Below are 22,258 nucleotides of genomic sequence, written 5' to 3' on the forward strand. Positions count from 1 at the left end.
TGCAGCCTCCGGGGATTCCTCCCTCAGCCAGCTCCACTTGTTGATCCAAAAACTGCCCTGCAGTCCTTCCTCACAGGAGCTGTAAGCCTTTCTGCTTTTCGGGTCCCGTGTTTGTCACTGATTTGTTTTGCTGTGCACATCCACCCTCCCGGGTTAACAGCCTGTAATCAGCTCCCAGAGCTGGCACGCTGGGAGCCACGGGGACTTCACACTGTGAGCAACACTTCCCCTGCACCTGCCAGAGCAGAGCCCTGCTCTGCTTTCTTCTCTTATTTCTTGGAAAATACATGCCAGGATTCCATACCAGCATATAAACTCAGTGCTATAAAGGCTTTATAATTACCTTTTCTTCCAACAGACCAGTTACTTTCCCCATGACATCCTCTATACATAAAACTCTAATTCATCATGCCTCACTGCTATGTTAAATCAGGGCATAAATACTTCCCAAGATCTGATTTGAACATGTATTTATGCACTTCTCATTTCAAACCCACTTCAGTAATGATATGTAGAGAAGAACTATTCTCTATCTTCTATTTACCTTCTATTGTATTTTGTTGACTTAATTTATTTCTGTGAGGAAAGCTGTTCTATCAGAGCATATTTCCATTTAATAACTTCATGGTTCAAGTTTTCAGATGCATCAGCCCTCTGATAATCATTTTTCTCTACTTTCCTCCCTGTAACTTTTGTGAGGTCAAATCCTGAAACGGTAATGTGAAAATGGGTTGGCACAAGGAGCACCTCTCAGCCAGGGCACCTGCAGAAGCCTCATTTTCAGTACCAGGTACCCCATTCCAAATCTACAGCTGGTAATATTTGGGCTAAGAACATATGCTCCTCATTAAAGGCATTACATCTTGTTCTTTGACCAACCACTCATAAATCAATTTATTTATGTGCACACACGCAGTTTAAAAGAAAACCAATGTGTGTCATGTGCAGGGCACAGTGTGTATGGAACCACTCCTTGCAATACAGGAAAATATCCCAGTGCACGGAGCAATCTCTGCAGCTCCTCTTGCACTTATGGAGATGTGTCTTTGTCTCCATACTTCCAACAGCGCATAGAAATTGGCATTGACAATACACAGTTATTTGCTTCCTAAGTTTCTATATTTCCTTTGGATTCCTGAAGGTCACAGGAACTCAGCCAAACCTGAAACAGTCATTTTAATTCCCAGGCTCCTCATTTCACTACACTACAGTGTAATTATCTTATTGATTTTTGTGTAGACTTATTTACTGGTTTTCTTTTCCTGTTGGATAAGTGTAGAATAAGTAAACTAACTTCAATTAGGTAACTGTCACCAATATTTAAAACTTAATGACAATTTCAAAATTACATAAGTAATCCAAGTATAAAAATTATTTTTTATGATACCATTTCAGAACAGTGGCACCAAATCCTTATCATACAACAACCTGTGCCTCAGAAACATTAACCACAAACCATCATCACATTTTTCTTCTATCTAAGTTCCATATTCTTTTATTTATATACAGTGTCAGTTCTCTATTTGGACTAAAGCTTCTGTAGGAGATACCAATGGAATATTCTACATCCTAATTTAGCCCTGATATATTAAATTATCTTCTTAGCTACAGACATGTAATCTCTATATATATTGCAGAGATCAGAATTTGTCCTTGTATATTCAGAGGTAGCTCTGTGTGTGCCTTACATTTCCCCTCCAGACTCGCTAGAGCTATTTCAGAGATGACTCACTCCCAGAGGCCACCACCCCAAGAGGCTCAAGGCACTATGATATAAAGATCTGCTTGGATTTAGGCACACATTTAAATCCAGTGTAAGTCTGTGTGCTTTGTAATGTCAAGAGAGTCTTAAAGATAAGCATATGCCTAAATATTATACTGAACTGGGGCTGGAAACAAGGTCTGGCCTCAGAAGGAGCAGAAGAGTTGCAATAACCCAGAACAGATTAATGATGCTCTGTGAAATTCAGCTTCTGACTGCAGCAGGAGAGCAAAGTCTCCGTGAACAAAAGGGAAAATAATGAATCAGCAGATGCTGCAAGAGACAGGGAAACACTTCAGCTCCTGCTGAACCACAGGCTTCACCCTGTGCAGCATGCAGCTTTAATTAAACACAGGTTAACTGGCTGCATTCAGGTGGAGGACACCTTTAACAGTGTTTGATTCACGGCAGAGGAATGATGTCAGTGTTCTGGAGCAGCCCATGGTGAAACATTGCTCGATTGTTGTCATCATTTCAATGAGAAAAACTTACTTGAAGGCATTAGCATCTCCATGGACCTTGTAGTTGTCTGCACTGATTCTGGAGATGACTCTTGTGACAGCAATGAGGATGCCAATGTTGACCTGGAGGAGGAACAAGCCTGGGTCAGGAGAGCAAGCTGTGCATTGCCCCACAGCCAAGGTGCTCAGGATCCCCACACACAAATCAATGCCCTGCCTGTAAATCAATACCCTGATTGTAAATTATCAATGCCCTGCCTGTAAATGATCAATGCCCTGCCTGTAAATAATCAATACCCTGCCTGTAAATCTATACCCTGACTGTAAATAATCAATACCCTGACTGTAAATAATCAATACCCATCCTATAAATCCATACCCTGACTGTAAATAATCAATACCCTGATTGTAAATGATCAATGCCCTGCCTGTAAATCAATACCCTGCCTGTAAATGATCAATGCCCTGCCTGTAAATCTATACCCTGACTGTAAATAATCAATACCGTGATTGTAAATAATCAATACCCTGCCTGTAAATAATCAATACCCTGACTGTAAATAATCAATACCCATCCTATAAATCCATACCCTGACTGTAAATAATCAATACCCTGATTGTAAATAATCAACACCCTGCCAGCTGGGATGGGAGAGCTGCAGAGCCCCTCCCTCAGCCAGGGCACTGTCTGCACCCTCCTGGCTTTGTGCTGGGTGTGCTCAGACCCCAGAGCCCTTTGCTGCCCCACCTCAGTGCAGGTCCTGTCTGCACCCTCCTGGCTTTGTGCTGGGTGTGCTCAGACCCCAGCGTGCCTTTGCCTTTGCTGCCCCATCCCAGCGTGTGCAGGTCCTGTCTGCACCCTCCCGGCTTTGTGCTGGGTGTGCTCAGACCCCAGAGCCCTTTGCTGCCCCACCTCAGTGCAGGTCCTGTCTGCACCCTCCCGGCTTTGTGCTGGGTGTGCTCAGACCCCAGAGCCCTTTGCTGCCCCACCCCAGCGTGTGCAGGCCCTGCTCTCAGCAAAGCCTGCCCACAATCCGGGTACGAGAGCATTTTAAAGGAGCAATGAGGAAATATGGTAAATCTGAACTCTGCTCTTCAAAGGCTCCACTCCTTCTGATGTCAGGTCCAGCAGAAACATCAATAAAATGGAAAGAATTCCCAACAGAAAAGCAGGAAATCTTGAAAAGAATAACACTGAAAATGTTCAACAGAGGAAAGTTTGTGCTGGAGTCACAGGTGAAGGAAGAAGGAAATCTTTATCTCTTAAAGGAAATATGGCAAAGACTGTCTTGCTGTGCAAAGACCTTGGGTTTAAAGAAAAAAAAAAGATAGACAATGTGAAGGTGAGAGACACATTTCCCCCTTCCTGTCCAAAGCTGCACATCAGCTACAAAGCACCAAGAACAAGGGTAGAACAAAACTATCCTCAACTACAGAACAAAAAGAAAGAGAAAGCTTCAAAGAAAGTGCTGTTCCTCAGTTAAAACTCAATAATCATCCTCTACTTTGACATAAATATTCCACTCTGAGGATGAGAGGGTCAGTTAAAGGTATTTAAATTTTATTATAATGATTTCCTTGGGTTTTTCCCAAATCTTCTGACCCCTTTTTCCATTTTAGGTTTCTGAGGGCAGATCATCACCTGCTGTAGAATCAGAGCACATGTGCAATAGTTCATTTTTGCCATGGTTCTTCAGTTTACCCAAAGGCCCTCCTGTGGAACTGCCAGCTCCTCAAGTGTGCCTGTTGTTCAATCACCTTTACAGAGATAAGAGGTGACATTCAATGGTCCTGGGATCATTTTCCCTATTGCTACCAACTCATATTGGGTAAATAACCTCTGTAAATCCTTTGGGGTGGTGATGAGCACATTTCAGAAAGCCATTTCTGTGCTGTACCCAGAGCCTTGCAAACTCTCACTGGAACTGCACCACCAGGAAAATACAATTTACAGGGGCAGCCTTGCCACTGCAGCCCAGCGCCTCCTCCTCCCCCCTGCTCCAGGCACACAGATGTGTCCCACAGGACCCCCTCAATTCTGCCACATCCATGGAAACACACCAAGGCAGCAGATGGCTGATAACAAACAGAGCTTCTGCCAGAAGTTTAATGTCCTCTGTCAAAAATTCAGGTGCTTTGTCAAGTTGGGTTTTTCCCCTGGGCTGAAGACGCGTCCCAGGGCAGCTTGGGCTGAGCTCAGTTTGGTTTGCAAATTAATTGCAAGGGCTTTTTGTGAAGCTGCTTCAAGAGGATGACATAGAGGCTTGTGTGCTGTGCTTTGGGCTGTGGGGGAGAGTGATCTCAAAACCTTAAGCAGTAGGTAGAAGCCAAAAGACCTGCGTGTAGAAGGAACTTTTCCTTCATCGTATCCCTTGACTCAAAGCCCAGGGAAAGAGCATATTTGGTATGGGAATCTATACAGGGCTGGGAGGGTCTGTGAATTACTGCTGAGGAAAGAGTGTGTGAGTGTTTATCCCCAGTCACAGCCCCTCCACTTCATTCTGGTGAAGGCTCCATGACGTCTGGATTGCCTGTGAGGCTGGGGCAGGATAACAGTGCCCTGTGTCTGCCTGGTCCCTGGGGAGTGGGAGGTGAAAGGAGCAATCCCCTCTTTTCCTCACAGCATAATCCTCTTTCTTGGCAGAGACACTGTGGATGGAACTAGTCAAAAACTGCTTTTTGAGAAGCATTTTCAGACTTAAATGCTAGTTTATGCAGCTGGTGGCTAATTTGTTATTTAAAGAACACGGGCACACATGCACACACACCAGAGAGTGTTTAGCCCTGTTATTTCCCCATGGGCACTAACACATTTTTCAGCTGGAATATCCAATGCCCAGAGAGGTAATTTGTCAGCTCTCTTGCTGCTATTTTGGGCAGAGCTGGGTTTAGACTATTTAACAAATTGCTCTACGTGGATCAACCCCGTGAGCTCACTCTTTCTCTTTCTGAAGTATTTGTATCCCTACAAGAACATGATTTGAGCTGCACGAATGTTGTATATCATAAGTCAGAGCCAGGCAGTTGAACTCTCACTTTCTCTGCCAAGCAGCTGCACATGCAAACTGTTGGAGGCTGTGCTGGCCCAGGTGAGTGAGCATTTCCCTCCTGGTGTGTTTTGGTCACCACCACCCTTGGACAGCAGCGGGGAGGGTTTGCTGTCACTGACTACATCTCCCTTCCTCCTCTGGTGCTGAACAACGGCCAGGAAGCAAATGCTAATGGGAGCAGGGGACACGTGAATACTAGATTATTTTAACTGCTCTCCAATCATCCACATCTGCAGACCTTGCAATGCAAACTGGCACACAGAAGTTCGGGGTACACCTTCTGTTTGCCAGACAGGGACAGAGGCATGCCATGGTAAACACTAGTTATGCCTATGTGGATATATCCCTTCCTTTGGCTTCTGAGCAGGATTTGTGGGGTTTTCTGTGTTATTAAATCTGAGCAGGTCTCTCTGTGCTTTTTTTTTTTTAAATGTCCATGCCTCTAAAAATCTACGTAGAGCTTCAAAGGTAAGCTGGTTTCACTGATCAGTGAGTCCAGTGCATCCCCAGGCTCTCAGTCTGGCATTGTAGCTGCAGAAAGCATTGCAGATAACCTGCTCAGGGGAGGGATCAGAGACAGTGCACAGACCTGGCAGGGTGTCTGCAAACACCCCTGACACTCCCGGAGTGATCACAGCTCCCTGCAATTCAACGTGTGAGCACCATTCACCTCCTGCTCAGGGGTGAGTGCTGTGTGCCCGCGCTGCAGCCGTGGCCCTGCACCCCTGGGAGGGGCAGCTCACCAGAGCAGGACCCAGCAAGCTCACCTGACAGCCCTGCCTGAGCCCAGCAAACTCACCTGACAGCCCTACCTGAGCCTGGCAAGCTCACCTGGACAGCCCTGACCTACCTGAGCCTGGCAAGCTCACCTGGACAGCCCTGACCTACCTGAGCCTGGCAAACTCACCTGGACAGCCCTGACCTACCTGAGCCCAGCAAGCTCACCTGACAGCCTTACCTGAGCCCATAAAACTCACCTGACAGCCCTGCCCTACCTGAGCCCAGCAAGCTCACCTGACAGCCCTGACCTACCTGAGCCCAGCAAGCTCACCTGACAGCCCTGCCCCACCTGGCTGGCACGGGCTGTGAGCCCAGCCCCGGCAGTGCTGCTGGCACCGACAGGAGCAGCAGGGCTGGGCTGGTACCTACCAGAATGACGAACATCGCCGGCGCCACAAAAGCCCAGATTGCTCCGTCCTCCAGGGACAGCCAGCAGCTGCAGGGAGACCAGAGTTGTTTCAGAGGAAACACACAGTCACTGCATTAGAAATGCTATTAATTAAAAATCCCAAATTATGAAACAGCTAAGAGAGCGCGCAAGAAGACTGATGAGTTTTGAAAGCAGGAGAACGACAGCCCATGAGGAAAAGGCTCCTTTTCCCCTGGCACTGGGGATCCAAGGAGGGATCCAAGGAGGAATCTCACTTGGATTTGTCACACGGTCAGTGACACCTCCCTGCCCCAGCCCACCTCCACAGGAGTGCAAAGGTGGGAAGAGAGGAAATGTTTTCTTTGCAATTTGTTGTTCTGGTGGCCTCGGCCACAGGCTGTTCCAGAGCTGGAGCACTCTGAAATGTCTCATTGCAGGGAATTTGTGTCATTGCAGCCAGGGACATTGCAGCCCTCCCTGCCTCCCCTGGCTGGTGGTGGGGAAGGGGCTGGCAAACACAATCAGGCCCTTCTTACAGCCCTGAAGAGATGAACCAGTTTACCACCTGTGCAATTATTTTAGGATTAAATCCTATGGTGTTTTTTCAGATAAATTTGCTCTTCTTTTCCTAAATTAGAAAGGAAATTAATTTTCAAAGTTTTGGGCATTATCCATTCCAAATTTCAGGTGTGTAACTGCAGTTTACTTTGGAAGATTGAATATCTTTAATCAAGGATTACTCTCATCTTGGTGCAAGCTTTTCCCCCTGAGCAGGAGCTCACTGAGGAGCTCTTCAGTGAAAAGTAGGAAAAACATCTCAGGAGCTTTCTGTGCATCATCTCTGTGAAAACCAGACACGAGGCTGCTGTGTTTAACAACATCTCTACACAAGTCATCCTCTTGCAGCCTCTCCCCCCTGCTCCTCAGGAGGATCTTGCAGCACCACATCCCAGGTAACACATTCACAAATTTCCTCCCCCCCAGATTTTCCTCCCCATGGCACCTGCAGTGAGGGGTTTTTCATACTCACTTGCCACTCTCTCCATAGCTGTCCAGGGACGAGGTGGCAGAAATGACACAGATCACCAGTGGGCAGCCTGCAGCGAGGCAGAGAAAGGCAGATGCAGAGGCATTATTAGGAATAAAAGTACATCTTCCAGTAAGCCCTGCAAGTTCTGCTAAATTTTGTATGAACAGAACAGCTCAGAGTCATCTTCAAATTAAGTCTAACTTGACATCTCCTGCAGCTGTTTAATTCAACATTAATTAACTGATGTCAGACAAAATGACTTTTTAATAAAGTACTAGTTTAACTGTTAAACTGGATCAGTGCTAATTTCCTTGGGAATCACAGCCCTGTTTCAGCCTGGTTGTGGTTTATGGATTTCTGCCTCTTGCTATCCAGGCAGTGTCACAGGTGAAGCAGTGCCAGCCTCATTTTAACCCAGGTGAGTGCACTTTGCTCAAGAATTCAGAATGACTGAGGAGAGCAGAGTTTCTCACAGGGGTGCATGAATACCACGTGAGAGGACAAGAGTGGGGACACCTGGGTATCCAGAGCATCCCACCCAGCAAACCCAGACTGCCTCACGTGCCCAGTCAAGGCTGCTTTTAGCATAAATATGCCAGAGGTCTGTAAGATTTCTGTGTTTAGAGGAAACTCTGTTTCCAGATGGTTTTGAGTGGCGCAGTGGGCTGTGCCCTAGGAGGTGGAAAAAAGTTCATGGGATAACACAGGAATCACACAGAGGCAGATCTGCTCCTGATCCATAGGAATTAAATCACACAAATCACACAGAGGCAGATCTGCTCCTGATCCACAGGAATCACACAGAGGCAGATCTGCTCCTGATCCACAGGAATTAAATCACACAAATCACACAGAGGCAGATCTGCTCCTGATCCACAGGAATTAAATCACACAAATCACACAGAGGCAGATCTGCTCCTGGTGTCAGGGCTGCTCTGGCCCCAGCACTGCCAGGTCCTGTTGTGCCACTTCATTCCAGGCCAGGAGCTGGAGAGGAGGCAAGAGATGCCCTGCCAGCAGTTCCGAATGCAGTGAAACCCATCCCGTCAAATATTAAATGATTGCCTGCTAATTCCTGTATGATTTAATAAAATGTGAAGGTTTGAGCTTTGATCATCTTACAGAATTTAATAAACAGGTCCCAGACAGAGTATTAGACATGATAGCTTAAAGTATCAATTTTCTTTTTAATTCTTTAGGTTTTCTGCAAGAAGGTTTTACACAATTCTCTGACAGGCAATTTCTGCTTAATTTTACCACTGTCGTCCTCACAAATTGTGTGTAGTTTTCCAGTACTGCCAGAAGTATCATTTTTGGAAGAAGTGTTTTCATTCTTTACTAACTGCAGCTAGAAGCACATTTATAAACATTTATATATTTATATGAAGATATATTTATAAATATGAGTATCCTCAGCAGTTAAGAAGCATTGTATTTTGAAAGCTTCTGTGTCTTCAATACAAGGAAAAACCCCAAAGAATACAAAAAAAAACCCCAGGCTGTAGAAACTCTGTGGCAGACAATTCAAAACAATTTTAGGACATCAATTCTGAAAGGCTAAGTATGCCATTTATTGAGAAAGATGAAGCAGTAGACACAAAAGAAAGTGTATTTCCCTCCAGTGATGAAAAGATCTGCTTTGCTTGATGGGGACGAGTATATTCTCCTAATTTTATATTGGGAAGCTGATTTTCTTCTGCTGTGTTACATCACATCTGGGCAACAAATAACAGCAAATAATAGAATTTATGTCATTTGACAGCTCAGAACAAAGTCTTCACTCTGTGGCAGTTTCTGAAGGAAACTGGCTGAAGTGGGAAAACATCAGCACCACAAACTCTGCCAGCTGCAAATGGTGGGACAGAAGAGCTGTGCTACAGCAAAGCACCAGCCCGTGAAGTCTGTGCCCGTTTTTCAGGCATGGCTTTGCAGAATGCAGGTGGAATAAGCTGCTGCTGTGAGCCAGAACCAAAAGAGCACAGCAGAGTGGTGAGACCTCCCTCCCCCAGAGCTGCCATGATTTGGTAACCAAGGGTCAGCCTGGCCTGCAGAGGTTGTGGCACTCCCTGCAGGGGAGCTGGCTCAAGGACTGCACCTTTGGAAGCCTGACTGCAGTCAGAAAAATTATGCATTTTCTCATCCAACAGACCTGCTCTCAGTAAGGCAAACTGTGATGGTAAGATGACAACTTCAAATATGCTTCTGGATATAATCTTGTCCTACAGTGAGGAGACTTAAAGTAAGCAGCTACTAAATGCTTACCCCATCCAATTCCATAATAATATAAGTGCTTGCTTTCTTCTGACCCAAATACTTTGATCACCATGCTGTAAAGATGAAATCCTTCCACCAGCATCCACGCAAACGCACTCAGGAAGAAAAAATGAAGGAGAATGGCCAATATCTTGCAAGGCAGCTAAATTAAGAGTAAAAATGAATACATTAGTTCTTTGTGATACAGTCACATCCATTTTCTTTTTTTTTTTTTTTAACTTCTATAGACATTTACAGGCTAAATGCTAAATCACTGGAGTAAAACTGTCTTAGAAAGCAATAGACAATTTCATTTTTCTACTGCATTTTCAGCTTCAGAGTAACAAATCCTCTTACCTTTAAAAAAATAATAAAGAAACCCCTAACAACATTGCCAAATGTGGTGTGGAAATCCAAATGTGTTATTTATTTATAACAGCAGGAGCAGTACTCCCATTAAAGTCTACAAAATATTAAGGGACTCAAAACTGAGTGTGTGCATCTGGCTGCTGAGCCTGTAGTGAATACAGGAGTCAAGGACGTGGGGTACCAGTGTCGTCCTGTCCCCTGCTGCCTGCTTTTCCTTGAGGTGCTCCTCTCAGCCACCTTTAATTTTTCTCTAAGCCTCTGTCTGACCAGCCTTAAAAACAGGAGAGTGGAATCCTTTCTTCTTCCCCAGCCCCAGGTGCTCCCCACTGGCCTTTGCTCCCTCTCTGCTTCTCCCTTTCCTCACTCACTCACTCCTTTCCCCATTCCTCACTCTCTGCTTCTCCTTTCCCTTTCCTCACTCACCCCTTCTCCCTTCCCTTCCTCGCTGACTCTTCCGAGGAGCTCTCAGCAGAGTGGCTGTGCCCATCACTCAGGGACAGAGCAGAAGTGACTGCAGGGATGTCCCCAGGGTGATGTCCCCAGGGTGATGTCCCCAAGGTGATGTCCCCAGGGTGATGCCCCATGAGAGCAGCTGGTTTGCTCTGCCTCAGCTCAGCTCAGCTCAGCTCAGCTCAGCTCAGCCGTGCCCAGGGCCCTGCCCTGTTGGTGGCAGGCTGCTGGCATGGGCACTGTGCCCTGCAGCTGTGCCACCCCTCGGTGTCCCCTGCACATTCCCCCGGGGCTGCTTGCCCCCAGCCCGGGGTGGGGGGAAGGCTTTTGCCTCCTGAGCTGGAGCAGCCCCAGGAAGGCTCCAGGCTGGGCTGGGGCAGCTCCCCCAGCAGGAGCCAGTTTGCTGCCTCAGATGTTGATGGTTAGATCCCTCTGCTGCGTGAGCTGAGCTCTGCTGGGCTGGCATTTTATTCTTGATGCTGATGGTTTGGGATTTTGTACTCCAATGAAAATTAAAGCGTTGGGACGTGGTGGTGTAATGAAAATGGAGGCTTTCCTGTACAGACTCACTTGGACGAGTGCAAGGACATTCTAATGCAAATCCAGTGGGACTACCTGTGTTCAAAAGCACTAAATTTGGGGTTAATTTGTGTAAGTGAGGGCTGTATGTGGTTTAGTATATCACAAAGTTCAGTGACATGTTATTAAACCAGATTAGCTTATTGACAAAAGCTGTAAGAGCCTTTCCAGTTAATTTTATCATAAGGCTATAAAATCCATTTTAATGCCTTTTGATTTCTACCAGAAGATTAGTCCACAGAAATCTAAATGCAACATAAAGCTGACGTACAGGCTAGTTCTGTCAAATGGATATTTTCCAACTTTTGAGTAGCCAAACAATATGAATCACAAAGCAGCAGAAAAATAGCACACGGTGAAGTAGCAGGAGGCTGGTCTGCATAGAATTTTGTATAATACCTAGTTGCAGATTTGTACATAAAATCCATAGCAAAGTTGCTGCTTATTCTGGTTGGGTTTTTTGCCTTCATTATTGCTTAGCAGTTACTCTTCTATGGCAAAATTGCCTTCTGTAAAAGCACTGAGAAGCTTTCCACACTAACCCAAGCATGTCTCTCTAGCTGCACCTTGTGAAACACCAACTTTTAGCAGAATGCTTGTAAAAAGGCAGATCTTGTTCCTGCCACTCTTAGAGGGGACAGCAGCTGGAGGGTCTGTGGAAGCAGAAGAAGCAGCCCAGCCAGCAGCAAGGTCTGTCCTGTTACTGCTGATGAGAAATAAAGCTGGCTTTCAGAAAGGCCTCCCAGAAAATATTTGTCTTTTTTTTTTTTCCTGAGGACAGTCTTAAAACAGATAGGTAATTTTACAGCTATGTCACAAACAAAAGCAGCTTGTTTCACCACTCCATTTGGATGTTTCCAGCAATTCCAGGCAGGAGTATTGAGTGAGAAAGAGATAAATACCATGATCCAGAACTGCAGACAGTAGAGACATTAGATTTTCCTGGTTGTGCTGGAAAAAACCCAGTGCTGGCTAACACCTTACACTTCAATTTTCATTTTCCTGTGTCTCAATAATATAAAGACATAAAAAGATAACCTGATTGTGGGAAGAACTGCCTTCCTGGAATATGCCATGATCAGTTAACTATTTATGATGGGTGTCAATGACCAGCTTTTTATAAATAAATGAATAAATTAGGTGTACTGGAAAGATTAAAGTCCTGTTTGTGAAGATAAAGCTTTGTGGTTAAAAATCACTATTATTCTACAAAAGAAACTAAAAATCCACTGCTACTCGACAAAAGAAAAATTGCTGTAGAATGAATTGAAAATCATTAAATAAGGCATCTGAAAACAGCAGGGAATGCTGTATGCCATGTCTGCAGTCAAAACTGCAATACCCAGAGCCAGAGATGGGGAAAGGGTGGGGAGGCTCAGGGCAAGGAGGCAGTGCCAGCCTCGAGCAGGGGGCACAGAGGCTCCTTTGGGGCACCCAAAACAGCTCAGCACCGACACAGCAGCCCTGGCAGAGGCAAAGACTGCAGATTGGCACCTGCTAGTGCAAATACTGCCTCTTTCTGTAAGCCACCGCTCAGCAGCTCAATTAAAGCTGCAATTAAAGGTATTTAGGCTGCTGTCAAAGCTAGTCAGGAGTGGGTAATGACAGGAGACCAATAAAGGGATGAATCACAACCCCCCTGGTTCCAAGAGGACAAAGCACGAAAATAAAAGCCCAGCAGACAGTATTTACATCACCTCTGTCAACTTTCAGATCTTTACAGAGTTATCCCATACAATTACAGCTGTTACAGAGGAGGCAGGGCTAAAAAATCCAGGGATTCTGTGAAGCATTTCATCTCTGAAAGCCTGGGGTGTAAAACAGGTCTCACTCCTCGTGCCGCCGTCCCCATTCCACCAGAGCAGGTTTGGGACAGGTTTAAGAGGAAATCTGCCTCGGCCGAGCTGCAGCCCGAGGCTGCTGAGCGTTTCGCAAGCCTGGCTCAGCAAGCAGGACCCGAGCGTGCCCAGGGCTCGTTCGGATGAGGGCGGCCCGGGGCTGGTCCCTGGAGAGCAGGGCTCTCCCTCCTCCAGCCCCCCGGACACGCAGCTGGAGCCCCCCACCACGGAGCACACCTGGCCCTGCTGGCCTTGCTGAGCTGTCAAGGGGCTTTCCTTGACAGCTGAAGTGACTCAGCTGAATTGTCCGAAAATTTGGGATGGGTGAAAAAGAAAAACCCGTGAGAATACCAGACACTGTCATGCTGAGTGAACCTTCCATCCCCTCAAGCCCATGTCCTTTCAACAGGGTTTTAGCTCTCTACTTAAAGGGGATTATTTTCATGCCTGGTTTCTACTGTCTTCAGTTTCATCTTTTGCTGCTCTCCAATGTCTCCATTTCATTTTCCTTCTAAACCATCCCCTCTCATTTTCTCCCTTGCACATTGAATGACTCATTCAGGACCCACCCGAATGTTAAACAGCAAAAGAATATGAACTTAGTTTTCCAAAGTGCTTTTAGGTCCTCAGGTAATGACTGCCTGTGCAAACCAGGAATTACAGTTATTTATAAAGGTAACAGAAATTCAAGGGATCCCATCTGAGCTGAATATAAATTTAGGTGGCTGTTGTACTGGCAAAATGAACAATGTGCAAACCTCATATTTGCTTCTACTGAGAAAAAACACCACCCCCACCCCCCCAATAATAGAAACCACTGGCTGCTTCTGAAAAATAATGCGGAGCAGCAGCTGGTCACAAAGGTAGCCGAGTTTTTACCAGCACAAACACAGAGCACCCTGGAAGTTAATTGTAAAATCAGGTTTTGCTTCTGCTCTTCAGGTGGAACTTTCCATCAAAGACCTTATGTTGCTTTAAATGGTGTTTTTAAAATTAACAGCAGAAAGAAATTGGATTTACTGGTGTGTGATGCTGTTAACTTGGCCTGTTTGTCTTACTCTAACTGGGCTGTCTTGGGTGCCAGTTTCAATGGTTTAGACCACTGAACCATGAGCTGGTTTAGACCACTGTGCCCTTGAATGGTACCCTGCCTGCCCGAGGCGTTCCCCTGCAGTTTGCTGGCTGAGGCACGTCACAGGCAGATCTGCCCTGGCAGGAGCTCCCCGAGGTGTGGCAGTGGCCCCCGCGTTGCCTGGCTGCCCCAGAGGACCCCTGGGGTTTTTCTTTTTCACCCATCCCCTGGCTGCCCCAGAGGACCCCCGAGACTCACGGTTGCGGGGCTGAGCTGGAAGCTGGCCAGCAGCAGCGCCTGGCCCAGCAGCACGGCGCTCGACAGGTTGGCGTGGATGTGGTAGCGCTGGTTGCGGATGGTGCTGACGGACCTGCAGGGCACAGAAACACCTCAGCACGTTCCACGGGCACCAGGGCACCTCTCGCTCAGCAGCAAGCACTGACGCTGGCTCTGGGTTCGCTGGGGGGGCCTGGGGCCTTTGGGGCTCTCCTCCCAGCAGCGTGGGGCAGTACCTGAGCGGAGCCTCTGGCATCCTGCTGCTCCCCTGGAGGCAGCAGAACATCGATCTGCGCACGACAGACTGATGGCCAGTGGCAGAAATCAGCAAGGGGTTTGGTCCTGCAGGGGGCTGGGATGCCAAGGGGTCACTCACACCCAGTGACAGAAATCAGCAAGGGGTTTGAACCTGGAGAGTGCTGGGATGCCAGGGAGGTCACACCCAGTGACAGAAATCAGCAAAGGTTTGAACCTGGAGAGTGCTGGGATGCCGAGGGGTCACTCACACCCAGTGACAGAAATCAGCAAAGGTTTGGTCCTGCAGGGGGCTGGGATGCCAGGGAGGTCACACTCACTCCTCACAGAAAGCACCTGGCACCTGTACCCACACTGTGCCAGAGTTTCTGGGTTTATTTTGTTGGTGTTTGCCTTTCTGGGAAATCAGGGAATGGGAAAAGACATTGGCTCCAATTCTGATTTATACAAATATAACTTCTGAGCACAGGAATGATAGCTCCAATACAGATGGGCAGTGCCTGCCTTGACAGGGACCTGACTGTGGTTTCAACATCATCTGAGCATATCTCCCTTGGCTTTTCAAAAACCAGCTGGAAATCTGACAAGAACAGGCTTTCCTGGAAGTCTGCTGACTTCGTGTTTCTGTTCTCATCCCAAAATAGGAAACAGAAAACAAAAAACATTGATCTGAACATCGCAGGCTTGCCTTAAATTCTGTTCTCTTTAGAAAACAAACAGTCCTGGTGATAACAGGTTCCTATTCCAATGCACCCTGCCTGCTGCTCTGCTCCATGGAGCGGGAATGAAGAGGGAGACGACAAGAAGTATCCAGATCCCAAAAAGTAACTCAAAGGATGCTCTGCCTGGTGCCAATGGCTCGGTAATGAGGAGCTCCATGTGCCACAAGCTGGGCAGTGTCACCCAGGAGGGGACAGGGCTCACTGCCCTCCCGGGAAGGGGCTGCCCTTGCCAGGACACGGAGTAGCAAAGAACTTGCCAGATTCTTCTCCACTTATGTCACAGTCATCTAACACCACATTGCAAAATTCCACTTCAGCTGCTTAACGAGACCCTGCTCTCCAGTGAAAAGATAATCAAATTATTTTAAATTGGCAGTTTGAAGGAGGCTGTATGTAGGTGGGGTGCTTAACCCTGTGACAGTCAGCTGGCTCCAAGCTCTCTCCCAAGTCCTCTGTTTGCCTCCAGGTCCTTGAGGAGTTTTCAGCCCTGCTGCAGCAACACCTCCTCCTTCTGCTCCTTTTTCCTTTCTAAACACTCTGACATCCAGTTCTGCCCTCAGACTAAAATGGAGCAGATCATTCCCCTTAGCCTAAGCATGCCAACAGCACAATGTCAGATAGGCAGATGCTGGACTTATTTAGAGTGGATTTTGCCACACGTTATGCTCTTAATCCAAGTATGACCAACACAGACCTCGAAACTTGGAAATAATACAGGGTCTGGAAAAAAACAGGCATTGCAATCAGTTTACTGAGATGCAGTCCTTTTCCCTAGAAACTGGCCTCTTAACAAAATGTCCAAAATACATGCTTCGGCACAGAAAACAAGAATCAAACTCGTAAGTGGGAACAATATGGTTTAGTGTGTGAAAGGAGACAAGAATCCCACTCCTTGCTGTACTCCCAAAGTGCTGCAGAGCCTTGGACAAGTTACTTCACCCTTAGTCAGGTTTTCTGTTTCTTATTTAGACACAAACCTTCATGAAAGCTTTTTTCCAGGAATGTTTGTATCAAGCCCAGCTGGGCCTCAAACTCATTTGTCACTGCGGGAACATAAACAGGAATAAAGGTGCGGATGCCCTGGGGCAGAGGCCTTCCCAGCACAGAGCCCTCTCAGGGCTGCCCTGCTTGGGGCAGCAGATGCAGAGGGATTCAACCACGAGCCATGGAGTGGATTTCACACTGCTTACAGTGTCCTTCACCCCGCTAAAGCAGCACAGCAAACCGGCCTGATGGAGAACAGCGAGACACTTAACATAAACGTGGGCTCCATAAGGTAATTGTGTACAGTGGTGTGAAACTCAAGTCAGGCAGCCAGGGCTGACTGAGACTTCCTTACTGGGCATTCCTTTCTCTGCACCCTGCCTTACAGACAGGACGGTGGAAAAGCAGAAGTGCTGTCTGTATACTCCAAGCAACCCAAAATGTGGGGGGACAGAGGGGGGGTCCTGCAGCCCCTGCTCACATTGTGCTGGAGTGCAGACCAAGACCAAGACAAGGCTCTTTGCAAGATTCCTGAACTCTGGCAAAGCAGGGACAGTTAAAAAAATTAAAATCTCTCACGAGATTGAAATAGCTTGCTATATAAAGACCATCCCATTTCAGGAAATGAAAGTAATTTAGAAATAACCAACCAAGTGTTACAAATACATGTGCCGAATCTAATTAAGGAAGGTTGTAGAATTAATAGCCTTTGTTTTATCCTGGGCAGATGAAGGGATCCTGCGTGCTAGCTGCTCAGCAGGTATGAAGTTAAAATTACTCACGACAGCACCGCGAACGTGACCAGGGTGATCGTCAGGCAGAGGATGGACAGAGCGCAGCCGATGTAAGTGATGGAGGAGAGGGCCACCTGGTGTTCTCTCGTCAGCTGCGCCAAAGGAGAGACAGAACACAGCTGTGAGCCGCTGCCACACCGAGCGCGGCCAGCCCTGCCCTGCCCGCGGGGTCCCTGTCCTGTGTCACAGCCCGGGTCCCCAGCGGCAGCCAGGGCTGGCACCCGGTCCCTGTCCTGTGTCACAGCCCGGGTCCCAGCGGCAGCCAGGGCTGGCACCCTGTCCCTGTCCTGTGTCACAGTCTGGGTCCCCAGCAGCCAGGGCTGGCACCCTGTCCCTGTCCTGTGTCACAGCCCGGGTCCCAGCAGCAGCCAGGGCTGGCACCCGGTCCCTGTCCTGTGTCACAGCCCGGGTCCCCAGCAGCAGCCAGGGCTGGCACTGGGTCCCTGTCCTGTGTCACAGCCCGGGTCCCCAGCAGCAGCGGCTCCTGCCGTGGCTACAGGGCCCGGCAGCCTGGGCAGCTCAGCCTGGGCAGCTCGCAGGGCCCTGTGATACTGCAGTGATGCCCCCAGTGATGCTGCAGCAATGCTGGCAGTGGTGCTGCAGTGGTGCCCCCAGTGATGCCCCCAGTGATGTCCCCAGTGATGCTGCAGCGATGCTGGCAGTGGTGCTGCAGTGATGCCCCCAGTGATGCCCCCAGTGATGCTGCAGTGATGTCCCCAGTGATGCTGCAGCGATGCTGGCAGTGGTGCTCACAGCAATACTCGCAGTCATTCCCACCCCTGTGCAAGCACCACCCTGCAGGGGGACCCGACAAACCAGAGAAGCCACCCAGCAGAGCCGCTCGCAGCCATTAAAAGCACAGCTCCATCACTGGCTCTGGATGGATCCCCCAGAGCCTGCTGAGGGAGCTGGGCTGACACCACGGGATGGAAAACCCCAGCAAGGAGCCAGCGTGAGCAGCAGGAGGGCAAGCCTCTGCTCTCAGCCTCCGCTTCTGCCTGCTGGCATCTCTTGCAGAGGCAATGCAATTTTTAGGAACATTAAACTGAAACTCCGTGGTGCTCTCCAGCAGGATCTGTGTTAAACCTGGACAGAGTCAGTGCAAGGAGGACAGGGTGGTTTGGCCACTCAGATTAATCAGCATGCGTTTTAATTTTCCATGCAAGTTCTCATAAAAGAATGACAAAAGAGCCACACCCAGCAAAGGGAGCCAGGCAGTATTAATATGCAATAAGTAGAACAGAGCCAGGCAGGAAAAAGCTTTCTCATCCTAGAAGAATTTTCAAACATTTTTCCTGACTTGATTCTGGATAGGCTTGACATTTTCATGAACTGAAGGAAAAAAATTACCCAATCAAAGAGTTTTAATTATGATGCTTGAAATACTGTGTTATTGTTTCAATCTCGATTTACTATTAATTAAATTCCAAGCTGAAAAATATTCATTGGTTATAAAAAAAATACTAAAAGGAATGATATCTTTCCAAAACTTTTTTACAGCACATTTATCTAATAAAATCTAGTCCTTTCACATATGTTTGGGATTTTCTATTATTTTCCACACACACAATAAAATTTCCCACCCAGACAAAGTATTCCATTAGAGATCATCAAATCGAAGCAGCTCCACCAATAAACTCCCCATTAAAATTCCTCTTGAAGGAGAGCAATAACGCTCCACGTGCTCATGGGAAAACACAAACACAGACAAAAAGATGCGCTGTGTGAGTAGGGTTTGGGTGTAACTGTCTGCCAGGTGCAGCAGCTCACGTGTGCAGAGTTTCCAGCAGAAGGGCTCAGCAATCTGAGAGCCATTGAGGGATGCAGCAGCTCTGAAAGACAACTGTTGCTATGGTGTTGCTGTTCCTAGGAAATATGATGCAGCTCTTGAGTATTTCTTCTTTTTCAGCCAAAGTCACATTTCTTTTCCCTGACTGGACAGCATCAATTACAGAAACAAAAGAGTTCTGTGTACTGGAGCAGCTTAAAAGCTCCAGATAATTCCTGCAACAGAGATGCTGTCATCCCTCTTCCCCAAAGAAGGCATGTACAGGCATTCTTCACAGAATATTCCTGAAACAGGAATAATCTGTGTGGTAAATGGAGCAGTTTAGAAGTGATTTCCTCATCAGGTATATTCATGTCCAAAATGCATGGACCTTATTTCCTGCTGCCTCCAGCAGACACCCTTTTCCCTGGCTGCAGGGGGCTCACCATTCTACAGGAGGAGGGGAGCAGAGGAAGCTTTTCAGATGTAAAGCCACTCTGAAATCAGTAATTCTCAGCAGTCCTTCAGCCAGAAAATGTTCCCTAGAGAGCTTCCCTGCCCAGGGAAAATTCAGATTTACAGTGCTCTGTCCTGGTGCTTGCACTGGCAGAGATCTCAAGGGGTGGTGTCTTTACCATCACAGACAAATAGAGAAGATACGAAGGAGCAAACCAGTGGAAATGGGCAAAAAATCACAGAATGGCCTGGGCTGGAAGGGACCTTAATGGTACAGTGCCAGCCCTGTCACGGCAGGGACACCTCCCACTGCCCCAGGGTGTCCCAGCCCCGTCCAGCCTGGCCTTGGGCGCTGCCAGGGAGCCAGGGGCAGCCCGCTGCCCCACCCTTGCTCTCCCTCCTAAAAGTTACTACGTTATTTAACACTTCTTCTCTGGAAACTCACAGGCAGCAAAAACTCACCCAACAACAGCCCCTGGCCTGCTCAGAGCAGCTGCCTGGGCTCTCTGCTCAGTGCTCCCTTTTCCCAGGGGACACTTGCCCTCCTGTCCCTGTCCTTTTGCAAATTGTTCACCTCCCAGGCCACTGACTGCACCTCTTCTGCTCGGCAAAGAGGGAACTTCTGGCTTTCTCCAAAGGAAGGGACTTCTAACCTAAAATGCTCCCCTCACATTCTGCAAAGCATCCCTCTGTTTCTGCCTTCAGAGGTCACAATCAGACAAAGGCTGAGCTCAAACTCTTCAACCAGGGCTTGTCATAGCTGATCCTGACCGGGTTTGTCCCTGTACCAAGATATTAAATCACTATTTAGACACCAAAAGCAGTAATTTCACTGCCCAGACTACTTTAGAAATCTCCTTTCTGGAAAACAATTCATCCTCCAGAAAAAGGCAAGTTCTTGAACCAAAAATGGTTTCACAGGCTCAAAAATGATTCCTGCTTGCTGAGGAGGGTATCACAGCTCTGGTTTGTGCCTTAGCCTCACTCCCTGGTGCAGCCAGGATGTGTTTGCCTGTAGAGGATGCATTTCATCAAACCAGCTATTTGCTCACTGGTGGAAATGCCATGGCAACTGCACTTTGCCCTGAGAGTGAGCTAGATTTCCATCTCCCTTTTGGTCAGCTTTCCATCTCACGGGAAATTCCCCCCCTGTGCAAATCCCTTTTCCTGTTTATTGACCTGACAGATGTGCCAGGGGCTGCCCAGCCCTGAAGTGCACCCTCAAACCCCTCTGCAAGCCTGAACAGCCTCCCTGAGGATTCCCTGGGGGAGGAGGGCAGGGGGAGCAGCTAAGGCTCAGCCAAATCTTCTGAAGTTGTACCTTTAAAATGTAATCTGAATCCAATTAAGAAAAGGATGAATAATTAACTTTGGCAGCCTGAGTGTCTCAGAGACATCAAAACGCTGGCCTTGGCTGATGAAGCTAATGGTTTTAATTGCCTCCAGAAAGGCTGCTGAAATTCAGTTTCAGCCCAGAGAGGCCTTTATTTATATGTTAAATAATAGTAACAACAATACAAATCTCTGTTTTCCTTCAGCCTGCCAAGCACTTGGTTAGGTACATAACATTCCATTTTTTTTAAAATGAAATCTGTGGTGAGTTCAGGAGGCTCAGTCTGCTCCCTGACAGCACAGGATGGATTTTGGAGGGGCCATACTGAGTGGCACTGTGCAATCACCGCCCACAGAAAAGCCTAATTTGGTGCACAAACTTCTATTCTCAAGCCACAATGCATCAGATACTGGGAATTTAAAGAAAAAAAGGCCTCTGAGAATCACCAATGCAATCATCTTTACCAGCCATTTCCAGCAGAATTGTTTTTGAATTCCCCTTCTCTATTAACTCCACAGCTCCTAGCAATCTGCAACAAAGTGCTGCAGAGGGGGCGTTCAGGATTAAAGGCACATTTTCCTCCAGCCAGCCCAGCCTGGTGCTGCTTATTTAAAACTTTTCACTGTGACATGAAAAATAAGGAATTTTCCAAATATCTCTACCAAGATATTAATTCGTATTTTTAAATGCCCACATCATTTTTATAGTAGTTCTGGGCACTGTTATCAAACAGTAGGGGTTGTGCTCATTACACATCTCAAACAGCAAGTTCTTCGTTCAAATGAAGCTTGAAGGAAGCATGGCAAGGTGGAAGGACTCAAGTTGTGAGGTGGCATCAGATCATAATAAAGTCTGGGGACCAGAAAAGCTGATATTTCCAAGTTCTTCTAAAACCTGTTAGTGCAACACAGAGGGACCAGAAAAGCTGATATTTCCAAATTCTTCTAAAACCTGTTAGTGCAACACAGAGCAGGGTGGGTTTTTTCTGCCTTCCTTTCAAGTCTAAGGCTCGAAGGAAATGTTAAATGCTGTATTCACAGCAGATTATCCCCTGAGACTCAAGGAACTGCTCCTGCCCATCCAGCAGAGCTGGTAGAGCTCTCTGCACCTTCTGCTGCAGCAGGAGCAGCTCCTCCTGGTCCCCATCCAGCCAGGCTGGCACAGCTGCTCTCCACCTTCCCATCCCGCAGGAGCAGCTCCTCCTGGTCCCCAGCCAGCAGCCAGAGCCCAGTCCCCTGGCCAGCAGGATCAGCCCCAGAGGGGTCACAGCAATGCAGGCTCCTGCCAGGCTGGGTCTGAGACCCTTCAGAGCAGCCGAGGGTGGTGAAACTCCCAGCTCCCAGGGCAATTCCATAAGAATGAGGGTGTCTAGCTCTGTTTTCCCAGGCTGGGCTTTGGTTCCCATTTGGGCCCAGGGCTGGCACGGGGTGAGGCTGTGCCCTGGGTGCCCCTGAGCCCAGCCTGGGGACAAAGAGCCCGGAAAGGGCACTGCAGGAGGCACACCGAACTCAAACACACAGTGGCTGCATCTCAAGAGAAAAGAGATGGATAGAGGTGCCCTGCTCATAACTGCATGGGGAAATCCTTCAGTCAGCAAGAAGAACTGGCTGCCAAGTGCTTCAGTGCTTCCATTTCCACCACAGAAAGGAAGTCTCT

At 47.6% G+C, this 22,258-nt stretch overlaps 1 protein-coding gene across 5 annotated transcripts in view; it reads right to left on the reverse strand.

The window, feature by feature from the left end:
• The window catches only part of LOC119707503 (adhesion G-protein coupled receptor D1-like), a 109,649-nt gene that overhangs the window by 23,044 nt on the left and 64,347 nt on the right, over positions 1-22,258 (reverse strand). For all 5 annotated transcript variants that reach the window (XM_038152590.1, XM_038152589.1, XM_038152594.1 and 2 more), the window contains 6 exons: positions 17,034-17,137; positions 14,273-14,384; positions 9,716-9,869; positions 7,454-7,520; positions 6,423-6,489; positions 2,255-2,346 (listed from right to left, as the gene is read on the reverse strand). In XM_038152590.1, the coding sequence (XP_038008518.1) occupies positions 2,255-2,346; positions 6,423-6,489; positions 7,454-7,520; positions 9,716-9,869; positions 14,273-14,384; positions 17,034-17,137 (596 nt within the window). The remainder of the gene's footprint in view (positions 1-2,254; positions 2,347-6,422; positions 6,490-7,453; positions 7,521-9,715; positions 9,870-14,272; positions 14,385-17,033; positions 17,138-22,258) is intronic.

The sequence above is a fragment of the Motacilla alba genome, chromosome 15, assembly GCF_015832195.1.
Source record: "Motacilla alba alba isolate MOTALB_02 chromosome 15, Motacilla_alba_V1.0_pri, whole genome shotgun sequence".
Classification (NCBI taxonomy): Eukaryota; Metazoa; Chordata; class Aves; order Passeriformes; family Motacillidae; genus Motacilla; species Motacilla alba.